Below are 16,366 nucleotides of genomic sequence, written 5' to 3' on the forward strand. Positions count from 1 at the left end.
AGAGACAGTTGAGAGTAAGAAGATAGAGATGATTGAGAAGAGAGGGGAAAGAAAGCAGTGAAAGGAGAGAGAGAGAGAGAAGCTAAAGAAGAGCGAGAAGAAAAATAAGAGAGAAGAGAGAAAGAGGAGTAAGAGAGAGAAAGAGAGAGTTGAGAAAAAAATCGGAGATAGAAAGAAGAGAAAATAAAAAGAGAAGAGAAATAAGATCAGAAGAAGAGAGGGGAGAGAGAGACAGAGATAGAGGAGAACAAAAAACGAGGCAGAGGGGAGAAACGAGAAGAAAATGGTGAGAGAGAATAATAAATAGAAGATAGAGGAGAGAGATAGAAGAGATAAAGAGAAGAGACACAGGAGCGAAAAGAGAAGAAAGAGAGATGAGAGTTTTTATCTAGAGTTTGAGAAGCACATCCAAATTGACTAGAGTTTGAGGAGCACAGCTAAAGTTGACTAGAGTTTGAGGAGCACAGCTAAAGTTGACTAGAGTTTGAGGAGTACAGCTAAAGTTGAAAACATCTTGAGGTGAACAGCTAAAGTTGAATTGATCTAGTGCTGCGAAAAGAATTGATTTAAAGTTGAACTACTAACGACAAAGTCTGAAAGCCAAAATGACCTACCCTCGTCGAGAGACTTCGTCCTGCGTTGGAGCTTTTTGATATCTAGGATGAATAAAAAAGAAAGCTTAAATAACCGACCAACTCAGCAACCAACAAAGATCATGATAAATGCAACAAACAATAAACACTAAATAAATAAAAACAAAGCAATTTAAAAAAAATCATGACTAATACTTAGAAACAGCAAAGATCATGAAACAAAAATTCAAATGAAAAATATTTCTAAATTGTATCCAATTTTGGCTTGACAAAAGGCAATTAGATAAGATAAACCATCAAATCGAGAATCTTTGAATGTAATGGGGTTGTTCCGTATTTCTTCCATGACACTTGGTAGAGTTGTTTACAGTAATGGCCTTATTGATTTCATCGTTAGTTAAATTGTGAAAATGGTCTAGATCTATGATTATTAAATTAATAGAAAATGTATAACAAAAATTCACTAATTGATATGATTGTTTAAGTACATCTACTAGATCTAGGCCTACATCTAGATCTTCATCTAATCATAGGGGGGAGTTAGTCATTGATCTCTTTGTAGGACCACCTGGCATTTTGCTTAAAATAGAGATACAAAACAAATCTCTTTACGGTTCTATTCCGAATGATCAATTGCGTCGATGCCATTCAGGTCGAATTAGCTTTTAAAAAAAACTTCTTCAGATTTGTAGTTCTGAGAATTAATCAAATGGTCAATTTTCTAGTTCAGTGATAGGCAAAGTAATGCCCTGGGGCCGAGTCCGCCTCGCGGAAAGCCACATGTTTTGTTATAATAATTTTTAAAAAATATAACAATTTCTCTCTCAATGTAAACAATATTATTTTTAAATACTAATTGAAACATACAAGTATTATTGCGAATGTTTAATTTTAATGATTTACTATTGATTGCGTTTGCCGATATATACAAGGGTAAAAATCAATTCATGAACGATAGATGTGGCCACTTTCAATGTTTCAAACAACAAACCTGCCTGTCAGTCAACTTTTAGCTAAAATGACGTGACACATTTCACGAGGAATACATTCATTGACTGATATAAAGGTAAACAAAGTTTAGGAATTATGGGAAGATAATTGAGGCAATTTTTCGGCAAATTTGAAATAAGAATTTCAAAACTTCAGCTGTATTGAAGTAGTCTTGATATTGTCATTAGACCTTTGATTGTGCATTGTGTAGTGAAAACAGACGTGAAACTGAATAAATTAAACATTGATATTTAAAAATAATATAATAACTAACTATCAAAACACTCAGTTTCAACTTTTGTATTAGTTCAGCGTGATATAATCTAACACGAACTAAATTTAATTTTTTTTTAATAATATTACAGCCCGCCAAAAATTTTCCTTTAATTGTTTTGGCCCGCATCTAAAAAAAAAAGATTACCATTACTCTTTTGGAACGTTGAAACTTTTATTAAATACACAGTTAATCAAAATCCCTTACAGATATCATCTGCTGGTCTAAATCCCTAATTAAATGGAGTGATGTCCCTTTCGTTAATTCTGTAGGCTTGTTAACATCCACTAGAAACCCATGATTAATATGTTCCAATAGTATTGAACGAATGTGATAAAAACAAACAACACAACATGTCTGTCGAAAGGGTTCCTCGATCGCAGATGATTAACGTATTAAAAACGGGGAAAAGGCTAAAAACTGTAATTTTTTTAAGGCACATCTTGTGACCATATCTATGTCTCAAGGATTGGCCTCTTTATCCACGTAAGATATTGCAAGAGAAATGTGCACATAATCTTCAAAAACGTAAAATGCTTCAGAGTGAAACACACTTTTTCTTCTTTTTTATATATATATATATATATATATATATATATATATATATATATATATATATATATATATTTGTATTTCAAATTCTGTATGCATCAGTATCTTTTTTTTTCTAAGCAGTAAACTAACTGATCCACATAAAACAAAACTTTGTTGGATGGTCGAGTTATCCTAATACCAATGTTAAACAGTAAGCTTAGAAAGTAATAAATGAGATCCTTACAATCCGATTCTTCCGCTGACATCTGAAGTGCAGAGCCAACAGACTTTCCCTTTCTACTAGATTTCCTTGGCATAGCTAGGAGATAAAAAAAAATATAGATTACATTTCTGGAGTTCAGTAAAAGTATAGTTCCTTTTTCAGATCTTCGCGATCTATAGGGCTGATGAAGTTAAGGTTATCTTTCTTTGCCCAAGGGCTAAGGAGCAGAGTGTCATGTGGCCAGCACAACGATCAACCGCCTGTACACTGTCCGCAACTAAAGCCAGGTACCCTTTAGAAATTGGGTGGACTCAGGGGCGCCCTGAAAATCCCATCTTCACTGAGATTCGAACCCAGATGCCAGCGCTTAACTAACAATTCCTGAGTAATTTATCGAAATTAGCTATCTGCAACAGCAAAACCAACCTATGACACTAGAATGTGTCTTTTAATGTCTCAGCCACCGCGACCCCTTGTAAGATAAGACAAAGTCAGAAAGTCTTATTTTTACTGAACAGCATACAGTGAGTAAGTTTGTGTAATGACAAACTCACACTATGAAATTAAACATCCACTAAGAACAAAAAGACCAATGGACACTGTAATTGTTTTCTGTATCGTGCAAGTCCACGGTAACATAAAGCGTCTAAGCGTCAACTCTTGGGGCGTTTCCAACAAAAGTGCCACGAGTGTCGTACTCCACCTGACCTTCTTTTGTACGCTTGACTGGTGCACAGCTTTGACGGTAGATGTGTGGGGGAAACAGTAAGCTCTTTAAGCTTCGCAAACGATTCTCGTGTAAAAAAAATGTGCCGGCAGGTTTAGACAATCTTCATCTTGAACCCTTATACGTCAGCGGGTTTTCCCGCATGTCTTCATTACAGAGTGAAAGAAGGAAATAGAGGTTCAATAGCATTTGCGCACCGTCTTCTATAGGCCTATCACCAAACTGTGTTAGAAACTTAGCCTAGCGACGCACCGTAGTTGACGGACTTTGAACGCGATACTTAGTGACATAATGAATACTGTGGTTTGATTTGTTTATGTAAATTTTATTCAGTTGGTATTAGGACTTGAAGGATAAAACATCGATTATTGAGTGAGACTCGACTGTGGCCTTAAATATTGTTCAAGCCAATTAACAGTCTGAACCTGTCTTCACTTGTTCTAGTGATAGTGTTTCTCTGTTACATCGAACCCACATAATACACCAGTAAAAGCCACCCAAACAACTGCGAAGTAATTTATCTAAGCTAGCCATCAACAACTGCAGAACAAAACTAGTACACTAGAATGTGTCTTTCAATGTCTCCATATTAAGACGGCGAAAACAGAATATAAATCGAGCACTGGCGGACAATGGTTATGTCTGCAGCGGTGGTGGCAAAATATATATGTCGCTGCTGGGACTACGCAGCCAGGTGAAATACTCCACACCTCATTAATCTTCGGACGAAGCCTTATTATTTAGAGCAAAGTAATCGCTCTTACTAAAAGTATTCAGTTTCGTAAAGGAGAAATTGACTTAAATAAAAATCTTTTTCTTTTTGTTTTTCTTAAGTTACTTGCGCCTTTTCATTACAGTAAATATAAAAGAGCGAAATAAAATTCATTAAGTTTAAGCATTTAAAACAAAATTACTAGTGGACCACCCACCAAAAACACTCTTGGTTGGGCGACATAGGAACCGTTGTGGGTGTGGCACCAGCATCAATTTTTAAGCCTACATTTACAAGGACAAATAATTTAAAAACAAACTTACGCTTCGTGGTGTCGACGGCATCGTCAGACTCCTCTGGTTTTTTAACTGTTCGGGCTGCTGAAATGTAGACAACAATAAATTACAGCTGAGTTCTTCAGCTAGTCCAAGCAAGCCTTGTGTATGTGAGTGTGCGTTTTGCATGTGTATTTTCTTCTGTGTGTCAAGGGTGTGTATGTGCATGTATGCACGTTGCGTGTTATGACAGAAGTAATGGTACACACTAGTCAACACAATTTCTCCTGACTAGTAAAGTGTATAAAGTTCAGCCAGCAAAAACGTCATGGACACGCCTTCCTCTAGAAGGTTTCGTGTTATAGACAAATAGAAAGAGGTTCTCAAATTACTTATATGTAAGTGGTCAAAAAAAAAAGATTGAGATGCTATAGAGTATAGATGCTGTATTGCCCAGAATTTAAAATTGCGTTTTTTTTTGGGTAGTTTTTATATTATTTTTTAAACTAAAATAGTTCTTTCGAAAAGCTATAAAGTTTGTGTTTAGTGTCCTGTTAGCAAGAGATATACACTGATTTAATTTTTAATAGCCATAATTTTTACTTAAAAAGGGTAATTTGAATGTTATTTCTAACTTTTATTACAACTTACCCTCAAAATACAACCCTGTTACTTACCAGACTGCTTTCTTTCCTCCTCTGTATGGAAATATAGAAAAAAAAATGTTTGCTCGTAAGACAATAGTATCTGCATAATGATGACTACTTAATAGGAACTTAACAAAAATTGTAGGATTCTTTCCTTCCGCTCGCAGAGAAATTTGAATATTGTATACAAGGGATAAAGGAATAAAAAGTAAATGTATTAAGTCTGGTATAGATCTTTTTGTATATTTTATGGATATATAAATTAATAAAGCATCAGAAATTAGATTTAGAATTTTCGAGTTTTTTTTTTGAGAAATGTTATTGTTGTATTAAATCTAAATCAATTAGTTTAAAAAAAATGTCAGTTTAAGTTTGATCGTTTTGCTTACAAAAAGTCCTGTAGTTATTTATTTATGTGTAATTTCCCTTGTACAGCCTATCTTTTATGCCACAGCACGCTCCGTGCTCTATAGTCCATTCTCTTTTGTGGTCTTGTAAAATGAGGAAAAGGGGGGGGGGTATCTTGGAGAAGGTTTCCACACTGCCTTTAGAAGCTCGGCAAACACTACTTATTTCGAGTTAGGATTCTAACTCGAGTTTCCTAGTAGGTAGCCTAGCACTCATACACCCATCCAGTTTAGACTACACATAAGAATATTTTTTTCTATCGTTAAGAATACAGGTATAAAATGAATATTTTCCCAATAAATAGCAAAAATTACACGATAAGATGAACGTTTTTCTACATTCTTGTAACAGATAAAAGTGGAAAGTTTCGTCTTCGCTAATTACATTCAAAGTGATACTGATGATGCAATATCCATTGCATGTTGGAGATTTCTGTCTAGGTTCTAGGAATGACTAAATTCCACTCTACTGAAAAGATCCGTGTTAATATTTAGCACTCTCGACTTTTTTATTTTTAGTTCCATTGAAAAACTGTTTCGAAATTACAGAGAGAGATACCTTTACCTATCCCTTAGTCTGTTGGACCGTTGGGGCACCAGGCATGATTTGTCGACCGTCTTTCTCCATTCCTCCCTTTTTTTTTTTCGCCTTGTTTAGAACCTCTCTCAATGGCAGGCCCGTCCATTCTTTAATGTTGTCCTCCCATCGCTTTTTTTTGTCTGCCTCTTCTTCTTTTTTTCCCTGGCACTGTTCCCTGAAGGAAGGTCTTTGCGAGCCCCGTAGATCTTGTAATGTGGCCAAAAGGTTTTAAGCTTTCGTCTTTTTACAATAGTTAGCAGGTCGTCATGGGCTCCGATCGCTACAGTAACCCTGTCTCTGATTTCTTGGTTTGTGATGCGGTCTTTGAATGTGATGCCTAGGATCCTTCTGTAGCATCTCAATTTTCATTGCTAGGATCCTCCTCTCAAGCTCTGCATTCAACGTCCACGACTCGCAAGCATATAAAAATGTGGCCATGACCAGAGAGCGCATCAGTCTGATTTTGGTGCCGAGATATTGCATGGAAATAAAACCTGAAGCAGCCCCAGAAGTTGCTCACCCAAGAAGAACAGTCAGGCTTCAAATTCTTTTTATTACGAATATCAGAAGTTACGAACCACAAACTGTTAATATCCATTACCTGACTTCCGTCCACACTAAGGTCACGTGTGCGGGCCGAAAGTGTTGCGATGTGATCGTAAGTCTGGCAGACGGCATGTTACCGAAGGGTGCGGAGGTATACAGATTTTGTTGTTACTGTTGTTATTACTGTGTTTATATACAGATGTATGTAATGAACTGATTGTTAATGGTGATATGGGTCCAGTGTGAGCCTGGCCTAACGGATATTATTAAGTTATCATCTTATTGAGGGTTTGGTTAATAGAAAATATCTTATCACAGACGTATGGAAGAAGCCAGTCCCTTTAGTGAAGCGTAGTGAGAATTGTGTAATGTCTTCATGTAATATAGCAATATTGATAAATAACGATAAACACTCTTTAGTAGAGATCTAGTTTTAAAAATTTCGTATCATTACGTATATATATATCTATCTAAAGCATTCTCTTTATTAAAACGTTAATAAACTTGTTCTGTAAATTGTTAATAGCTTGTATAACATTAAATTTACTACTAATTGCTCCCACTGAAGCTTCTATATGTAATGTGTTTATGTTGTCCACTTGTCTTTGTGAGAGATAAACAATTAGATAGAGCCATCGTTTGTCTAATACATGCCTAACGGCTGTCTGTGTCGGCTCTATCGAAGTTGTTAGTGAACGGATGCTGCGAGGGTGGGGGAGGGGCTAGCTGGAGCTTGTGACCTTTGACCACTGGGGTGGTAATTTGCATACGGGCGAAATGACTCTGGATCAGAAGAATGTTTTTTTTGGACATTCCGATGGTCTAGAGGCTAGTTTCGCTTGGTGCGTTATCGCTAGGCGGTGGTGTCGAATCCGGTGTCACAGGTTCGAGCCTCGGTCGGCGCATGCCCTTATTTTCGTAGCATTTTAATTCACTACTTTTTCTCTTAAAAACTTGGTCCCTGGTGCTGTTATTCATTTATGTTTAATATATGTATGTATAATTTAAAAAAAACAACATTTTGTTTAGATATTAGCAAAATCTTTTTCATAAATATAAATAAAAACTTGTACAAGGTATAGCCTCCCTTTTCGTACTTTTAGCCTTGTATTATAACTAGTTGTAAAAATTGTGTATTTTTTTATGGAAAAAAACAACAACAACAAAATAAAATAAAAAACATGGCCTTATATCTTTTTAACTAAACAGTTCTTTTTCAGAGCATTGAAATAGAAATCGCAACAAAACTTTGAAAGCTGCTAAATGTGAAATTACATTTTTCGTATTTTTTTGGGGGGTTGAGATTTCAAAGAGACAAACGGACGGACTGACGGACGGGCATCACAAAACTAATAACACCTTTTTCCCTTCCTGGGGCCGCTAAAAATAAGTAAAATATGATTAGAATTTTGTGAGAAATTAATAGATCTATTGAAAATTTATTTTTAAAAAGTTAACAACTCAATTAAAATGTAGGTTCACGGAAACGCTACTGGAAGTTCAACAAAAGAAAAAGGCTACCACTAACCGTCAGAGGAAGTTTGCTTCAGACCTCTGATCAATGTGATACTTCTAGAAGACACTGAAAATATATCAAGTTTTGTACATTATGTTATATTTTAAAAATGTCTGGTCGGAGTTCTATTACAACCGAAACTTACCAATATCTTTGGAATCTTCGTTTAAAATTTTTTTATTTCCTTCCATTTTATTTTAAATTGCCCGATTTTTTTTTGGTCTTCTTTTCTTCACTTTTATTGTGATTTAAAATTGTAGAAGACTATTTGATTTGTTACAGCTCGTTTCAACTAAGCCCTATGGCTAGAAGCGATGGTTTGGTTTTGATTTTAGGCACATCGGCACAATTTTAGGCCATGTCGTGCCTGCATTCCCTTAAGGACTACTCTGTCTCTCTCTACATAACAGGGGCTAAATTATTTTCAAAACGACAAAACCGAAGAAGAATCATTGTGAAATGAGACGAGGCCACAACAGTTATGAAAGTTTTAAGTGTAGAGATACGTTTATAGAATGTAGATCTATATGAAATCAGTATTGTTTATCATGACTGTTTCCCTGATGCAAAATCTTTGGTATGAAACAATGAAGTAACAAGTACTATGTACTTTAGAAGAAGGTGGGCGTGTAAAAGTGCGTTGCCTTGAGAGGATTTAACAAATCTAGCACATTTGATACAAGCTGGTCTACAGCTTATATTTCATTTCATAAAAGGTGAAAACATTTTTTTTTACAGTTCGAATACAGTAATTTGTATCTGTTCATGTATGTACAATGTATAGTTAAAAAAATAAAATTACTGAGAGAAAGTGAGTAGCTTCGCCTCTGCCTACGTAATATAGCAGTTGTTTAGCCTATACTTAACGGTCAGGTTTTATCTAATACACAATAAGTCTTGCTTTTAAAGTTTAAATGTCTTTTTTCTGCCCTACTTTGTGAGAGACTTTGTCCTCCTTTTTTCTTTTTGTCCTCCTTTTTCTTTTTGTCCTCCTTTTTTCTTTTTGTCCTCCTTTTTCTTTTTGTCCTCCTTTCTCCTTTTTGTCCTCCTTTCTCCTTTTTTGTCCCCTTTAGGTCTTGCAGGTATCTGGTAGCCTTAATTATGTGTTTTTTACTAAGTACATCATAAGTCAGATGAATTTAATCGTCAGAATTGAAGATTATTTTATCCAGGCCAAAACCTCAAGCAGGTCAACCCAGGGGGGGGGGGGGTAGTTGTGTTCAAACCATGTATCATCGAGACAATAATCCAGAGCGCTGCGTCACTGTCCACCTTGTTAGTTTGAATAATCGTGATTATGGTATTAATGGTAATCCCTTTCTCTTTCTGTTTTTTTTTAAAGTTTCCAGCTGAGAGCAATCCTAAAATGTCTATATCACCTTGACCTATCCCTTTGTTTGTTCAGTCGTCGGGACAACATACATGATTTTATCTTATAAATTACAGACGCTTCTTCAAAAAAATAAGATGATTACGTCCTGCGCGTATCCCTAGGTCAATCTAGTCATTCATGTTAATCAATGATGTAAACTCTGTTAACTCATTAGTTTTACTGAAAACTCAGGCAACCCATTCCATGCTCTAATAGCACTAGGATGATTCGTACAGATTTGCCCTACCACATGGAACAAGGACACCGGGAGCCTCCGCCATTTTCCTTCGTTATACCAAGCTAACCGTGGGGGGACTCGCCATTTATGTAACGGTCCCTTGAGGGACAGCGCATATATGTGTGACAGGTTTGTGGGGACTCTTTTGCAACCCCGCCCGTGCAATGAGTGGACTCTCGTCTACCCGTGGGCATCCCCACGGGAGTTATGTTTCGCCATTCATTTAGCCTAGCTAGCGCCTCAAGTAGCCGTTTCCACCCGGGAGCCACGGTGAGGCAGAACAGCGTACCCGGGTATTTTGGACCAATTTTGGTCCTCAGACAGCAACAAAAATGTTTATTACATCGCTGATATGATTTATTCAATATAATTATGAGTACGTAAGAAAGAGTTGTATGTGTGCAAGTGTCTAAGAGAGATGGAGAGCGACAAATAGTACAAAAGAGGTCCCCCCCCCCCAACACTTAACGCTTCTCAAACTGTGTGGAGGGTCCCTAGAGTAATGCCTTTAGAGTGAACAAAAACTGGACCACAGCTTGAAGAAAACGAAGACGTCCTTGCAAAGTGCGAAGCCATTTTAAACGTACATGCTCGACTGCAGCGATTCTAAAACTGCAGAATGCCACTGCTCAGCTGTGTTGACTACGACATCAGCCCAACTCATCCATTCCAAATTTTACTTTTTCTCCCCTGCGACTTTCTTACTACGATAAAAAGTCCGTTGTAGACGCCAGGAAATTGAATTTCTAAATTTCTAAAGCCCAGAATGCAGAAAACCAGTGTCAGTACTCCAACCCTGCAACCACTAAGTGAGTTTCCAGAACTCGCATTACGATAGCTCGCTCATAGAACGCAAGCATCCTTTTTTATTTCCATATCGGCGTCATTAACAATGGCTACATACCTAAGGAGGTTATACTTCCTTGTAGCCCAGGTTTGACTGATCGTGGTAGAAACGATGAAGATCTCTTGGCGAGTGGTGCTGGGGATGATAATGTAATGCATTGACTCGAAGACTCGAAAAAAAAAACACAAACCATTCTTATAAATTAATATTTACTGATGATAATGTCATATGTATAATTGCAATGATAGTTTAATGTTTAAGGCGCTGTGATTATACACATAAACACGACAGTTAAAAATGACAAACTAATCTAAACACGCATTGAACAGATAGGACTAAATGTTTCTCTTGAATGTGTTAAAACAGTGTTTCGAAAATGTTTTCCTTAACGGAAAAAATTCGCACATTCTGAGTATTTAGCGGAACACTTCGCTTATTTTTTTAGAGAGTTTAATTGACGTGGTGGCCTACTAGTTAATTTTTCCAGTAGTTCGTGGAACACCTAGTCAAGCCTTGCGTAACACTAGAATTGCTTACAACAGTTTGGGATACACTACATTAAAGCATTTTCTCTGAGATTTATGGAGGTGAGTTTGAGAATTGAGACCACTAAAGAAAGCCCTCAAGCCGTAACCTTTGAGGAAGAAACGTAGTGTCACGAATCGATACTGTTACCATATTCGACCTCTTTCCAGAAACCGGGGTCGGGCCAAAGAAGCCGCAGAATATGCACGTGTTAATTATAATCATCTAATCAGGGCAAGAGGTCAGGAAAATAATCGCATACCTGACTTTCTAGAAGGTAATAGTTAATAAAATATTTAGAACTTTCAAGGATTCTGGCTAAATACGGTTTACGGAAGGTGCGGTGGCTGAGCGGTAAAGCGCTTGGCTTCCGAACCGAGGTCCCAGGTTCGAATCCTAGTGAAGACTGGGATTTTTAACTTCGGAATATTTGGGCGCCTCTGAGTCCACCCAGCTCTAATGGGTACCTGACATTGGCTGGGGAAAAGTAAAGGCGGTTGGTCGTTATGCTGGCCACATGACACCCCCATAAACCATGGGCCACAGAAACAGATGACCATCTCATCCCATAGACCGCCAGGTCTGAAAGGGGAACTTTACTTTTTTTTTTTACGGTTTACTAAAGTAAAAATTGGAGGAAGGCTAGTTAGTCGGGGTCCTTGCATTTTAACTGTCTTGTAGTTGTAATGAGTTCTTAGAACAGTTGCGGGTCCACTGGTTGAAGTCAAAGTTGTATCTATAATTTGTTTCTGTAATAAGTTATATCAGTTACAGTTGTATTCTTAGAAAGTTGAATCTTATCAAGATATTTAAATCAAGCTGTTTTTGAATTGAGAATCTACGTATATGTTTAAATTATAAGATATTTAATATAGAAAAAAAAGTATTCAGCTGTTACTTCGGTATTTCTTCTCCGGCAAGATGATTCTGTTTCTGTCATTGCTCACATATCAAAGATACGTTATGTATAGAAAAAATAATAATAATACATCATCAATAAATATTTGGTACTAGAGAAATAGTAATCGTCAACACACGGCACAACTAGAAGCGTTGAGTCCACAGAGTGCATGGGCTCTCTGTTGGATATTCGGAGTGGTCAGTGCATGAAAGTCTACTATTTGACGAAACCTAGTTGTATAAACAGAAACGATTTGTATCAAATATTTCCCTTTTATTAACGCGTGAAATAAATGATTTTTTTATAAAGCAAAAAAAACAAAAAAAAAAAACAAAACATGCATGAATGAAGCAGATATGTTCCATTGATATGTTCCCTAAGGTTTGATATGCGGAAATTTATTCTGATCGTACATACTGAAATCTTTTTTGTTATTGAAAGCGGATAAAATGTTACAGTCAGGCAAATAAAAATATATAATTTTAAAGCACTTAATTTATAATACATCTTTTCCTTTTCTATGCCTTTAGGCTTAAGTAAACTGTACAGTCATTTTGAGAAAGCAAATATAATGCATGGGGGGGGGAGTAGTCACGTGGGAATGCCTTTGTGAGAAGTACAATCACAGTGTGTGTGTGTGGTTGTGTGGTAAGGGATGTGGGAGGGGGAATTTATACATTTTTACCATTTCAACGCCTTGTCGTAAAAACCTGATCCGTTCGGAGTATAACAATTACAGTTTTACACGGAAAATTCACACACCCAGACACACACACACACAGATACACACAAAGAGTTTTGCACGAAAAGACAATAAACACTTTAAAGACACACACACAGACATAGTTACACACAAATGATACATAGGTTGATAATTTGAGACTCACTTTTCTTTTTACTCGACCTCCTGCGGCTCGTTTCAGCTAAAACTTACAAGAGAGAAAAAGAGAGAGATGTCATGAGGGTAATATCTACATTTTTATACACAGCAAATGTAGCAAAATTTTTTGACAAAAAACATAACATACAATTGATGGCAGGGCATGAACAATAAATGATGGCGGCCCACGGGCATAAAGTGATGACATGCTATAAACATAAAGTGATGGTGGCTCACTAACATAAAGTAATGTTGGCCCAGAAACATAAGGTGATGACAGTCTACAGACATAAAGTGATGTTAGGCAAAAAAAAATAAAGTGAGGGTGGTCCACAAACTTAAAGTGATGGTGGTCCACAAACATAAAGTGATGGTGGTCCACAAACATAAAGTGATGGTGGTCCACAAACATAAAGTGATGGCGGTCCACAAACATAAAGTGAGGTGGTCCACAAACATAAAGTGATGGTGGTCCACAAACATAAAGTGAGGTGGTCCACAAACATAAAGTGATGATGGTCCACAAACATGAAGTGATGGCGGTCCACAAACATAAAGTGATGGTGGTCCACAAACATAAAGTGATGGTGGTCCACAAACATAAAGTGATGGCGGTCCACAAACAAGGGATGGCGGTCCACAAACATAAAGTGATGGCGACCCCAAAAATATAAAGTGATGTTAGGCAAAAAAAACATAAAGTGATGGTGGTCCACAAACATAAGGTGATGGCGAACCCAAAAATATAAAGTGATGGTGGTCCACAAACATAAAGTGATGGTGGTCCAGAAACATAAAGTGAGTTGGTCCACAAACATAAAATGATGGTGGCTCACTAACATAAAGTAATGATGGCCCAGAAACATAAGGTGATGACAGTCTACAGACATAAAGTAATGTTAGCCAAAAAAAAACAACAAAACATAAAGTGAGGGTGGTCCACAAACATAAAGTGATGGCGGTCCACAAACATAAAATGATGGCGGTCCACAAACATAAAGTGATGTGAGGCAAAAAAACATAAAGTGATGGTGGCTCACTAACATAAAGTAATGAAAGCCCAGAAAAATAAGGTGATGACAGTCTACAGACATAAAGTGATGTTAGGCAAAAACAAAACATAAAGTGAGGGTGGTCCACAAACTTAAAGTGATGGTGGTCCACAAACATAAGGTGATGGCGAACCCAAAAATATAAAGTGATGGTGGTCCACAAACATAAAGTGATGGTGGTCCACAAACATAAAGTGATGGTGGTCCACAAACATAAAGTGAGGGTGGTCCACAAACATAAAGGGATGGCGGTCCACAAACATAAAGTGAGGTGGTCCACAAACATAAAGTGAGGTGGTCCACAAACATAAAGTGATGGCGGTCCACAAACATAAAGTGATGGCGGTCCACAAACAAAGTGATGGCGGTCCACAAACATAAAGTGATGGTGGTCGACAAACATAAGGTGATGGTGGTCCACAAACATAAGGTGATGGCGAACCCAAAAATATAACATGATGGTGGTCTACAAACATAAAGTGATGGTGGTCCACAAACATAACGTGATGGCGGTCCACAAACATAAAGTGATGGCGGTCCACAAACATAAAGTGAGGTGGTCCACAAACATAAAGTGATGGTGGTCCACAAACATAAAGTGAGGTGGTCCACAAACATAAAGTGATGGTGGTCCACAAACATAAGGTGATGGCGAACCCAAAAATATAAAGTGATGGTGGTCCACAAACATAAAATGATGGTGGTCCACAAACATAAAGTGAGGTGGTCCACAAACATAAAGTGATGGTGGTCCACAAACATAAAGTGATGGCGGTCCACAAACATAAACTGATGGTGGTCCACAAACATAAGGTGATGGCGAACCCAAAAATATAAAGTGATGGTGGTCCACAAACATAAAATGATGGTGGTCCACAAACATAAAGTGAGGTGGTCCACAAACATAAAGTGATGGTGGTCCACAAACATAAAGTGATGGCGGTCCACAAACATAAACTGATGGTGGTCCACAAACATAAAGTGATGGTGGTCCACAAACATAAGGTGATGGCGAACCCAAAAATATAAAGTGATGGTGGTCCACAAACATAAAGTGATGGTGGTCCACAAACATAAAGTGAGGTGGTCCACAAACATAAAGTGATAGTGGTCCACAAACATAAAGTGAGGTGGTCCACAAACATAAATTGATGGTGGTCCACAAACATAAAGTGATGGTGGTCCACAAACATAAAGTGATGGCGGTCCACAAACATAAAGTGATGGTGGTCCACAAACACAAATTGATGGTGGTCCACAAATATAAAGTGATGGTGGTCCACAAACATAAAGTGATGTCGGTCCACAATCCTAAAGGGATGGCGGTCCACAAACATAAAGTGATGGCGACCTTAAAAATATAAAGTGATGTTAGGCAAAAAAACAAAGTGATCGTGGTCCACAAACATAAAGTGATGGTTGTCCACAAACATAAGGTGATGGCGAACCCAAAAATATAAAGTGATGGTGATGACAGTCTACAGACATAAAGTGATGTTAGGCAAAAAAAACTCATAAAGTGAGGGTGGTCCACAAACATAAAGTGATGGCGGTCCACAAACATAAAGTGATGGCGGTCCACAAACATAAAGTGATGGCGGTCCACAAACATAAAGTGATGGCGGTCCACAAACATAAAGTGATGGCGGTCCACAAACATAAAGTGATGGTGGGCTATGTCAGGGGGGAGGTATGGCGAGAGTGAATATGTTACTTTAATATTTTGGTATGATAGTTTATGTACCCCCAAGGTTATGAATGTAATAAGTAGAGACATCAAATACTATAATCAAGCATCATGTAATAACATCAAGAACTATAATCAAACGAAATATCACGTTTTAATAATGAAATGTTAAAGATAATATTTTAAAAAATACGAGATTGAAATGCATAAAATGTAATATTAAAATGTAAATTTATTATTTTTATATAATATTATAATGTTATAACCAAATGTAATTTTTAAACGTAAATTTTTTTTTATTTATGTTTAAAATGTAATAATTCAAATGTTTAACAGAAGTCTGGGAAATTGTGAGGACCATGTTTTTTTTCCTCCATAAACATTACATTTGGTTTTTTATTGATTGTATTGGTCAAGCTTGGAATGGTCAAGCAATTCTAGTCACGTGAACAGGTTCGAAGAAAAATGACCCGGCCTATGTTTCAACTCTCATCTCGTTTCTTCGGTTCTGTTCTATGCAAAGCTGCTCAATAAACATACGCGAGTACAGGGGAGACCATTTCTTACAGTAGGACTGAACACTGTCCTGCAACGTCACAACATGTGGGCAGTTTAGACCAATAGTTTTTGTCGCCACGTCGTACAGATCTGTCACGTTGCAGGCCAGTGTTTAGGCGATATGGTCTTGACACTTAAGCAACGAAACAACTGAAAATTAAACAGTTTACTTTTTTTTTCAGCTGTAAAGTCCCGCAGTGCATCATTTTCTGTGGATAAATAAAAGCAATATAGATGTATCAATAAGTGTTTACTTGCCCATCAGATTTCTTATCTTATCTC

General features: G+C 37.1%; 1 protein-coding gene across 3 annotated transcripts in view; it reads right to left on the minus strand.

Annotated features, from left to right (window-relative positions):
* LOC106057828 (uncharacterized) overlaps positions 1 to 16,366 on the minus strand; it is a 67,335-nt gene that overhangs the window by 39,692 nt on the left and 11,277 nt on the right. For 2 of the 3 annotated variants that reach the window (XM_056014414.1, XM_056014412.1), the window contains exons 8-15: positions 16,255 to 16,293; positions 12,795 to 12,836; positions 10,539 to 10,616; positions 8,037 to 8,090; positions 5,006 to 5,026; positions 4,377 to 4,433; positions 2,636 to 2,710; positions 615 to 656 (exon numbers count right to left, since the gene is read on the minus strand). In XM_056014414.1, coding sequence (XP_055870389.1) covers positions 615 to 656; positions 2,636 to 2,710; positions 4,377 to 4,433; positions 5,006 to 5,026; positions 8,037 to 8,090; positions 10,539 to 10,616; positions 12,795 to 12,836; positions 16,255 to 16,293 — 408 coding nt within the window. The remainder of the gene's footprint in view (positions 1 to 614; positions 657 to 2,635; positions 2,711 to 4,376; positions 4,434 to 5,005; positions 5,027 to 8,036; positions 8,091 to 10,538; positions 10,617 to 12,794; positions 12,837 to 16,254; positions 16,294 to 16,366) is intronic. The other variant, XM_056014415.1, reaches the window with a different exon arrangement.

This window comes from Biomphalaria glabrata, chromosome 16, assembly GCF_947242115.1.
Source record: "Biomphalaria glabrata chromosome 16, xgBioGlab47.1, whole genome shotgun sequence".
Lineage (NCBI taxonomy): Eukaryota > Metazoa > Mollusca > Gastropoda > Planorbidae > Biomphalaria > Biomphalaria glabrata.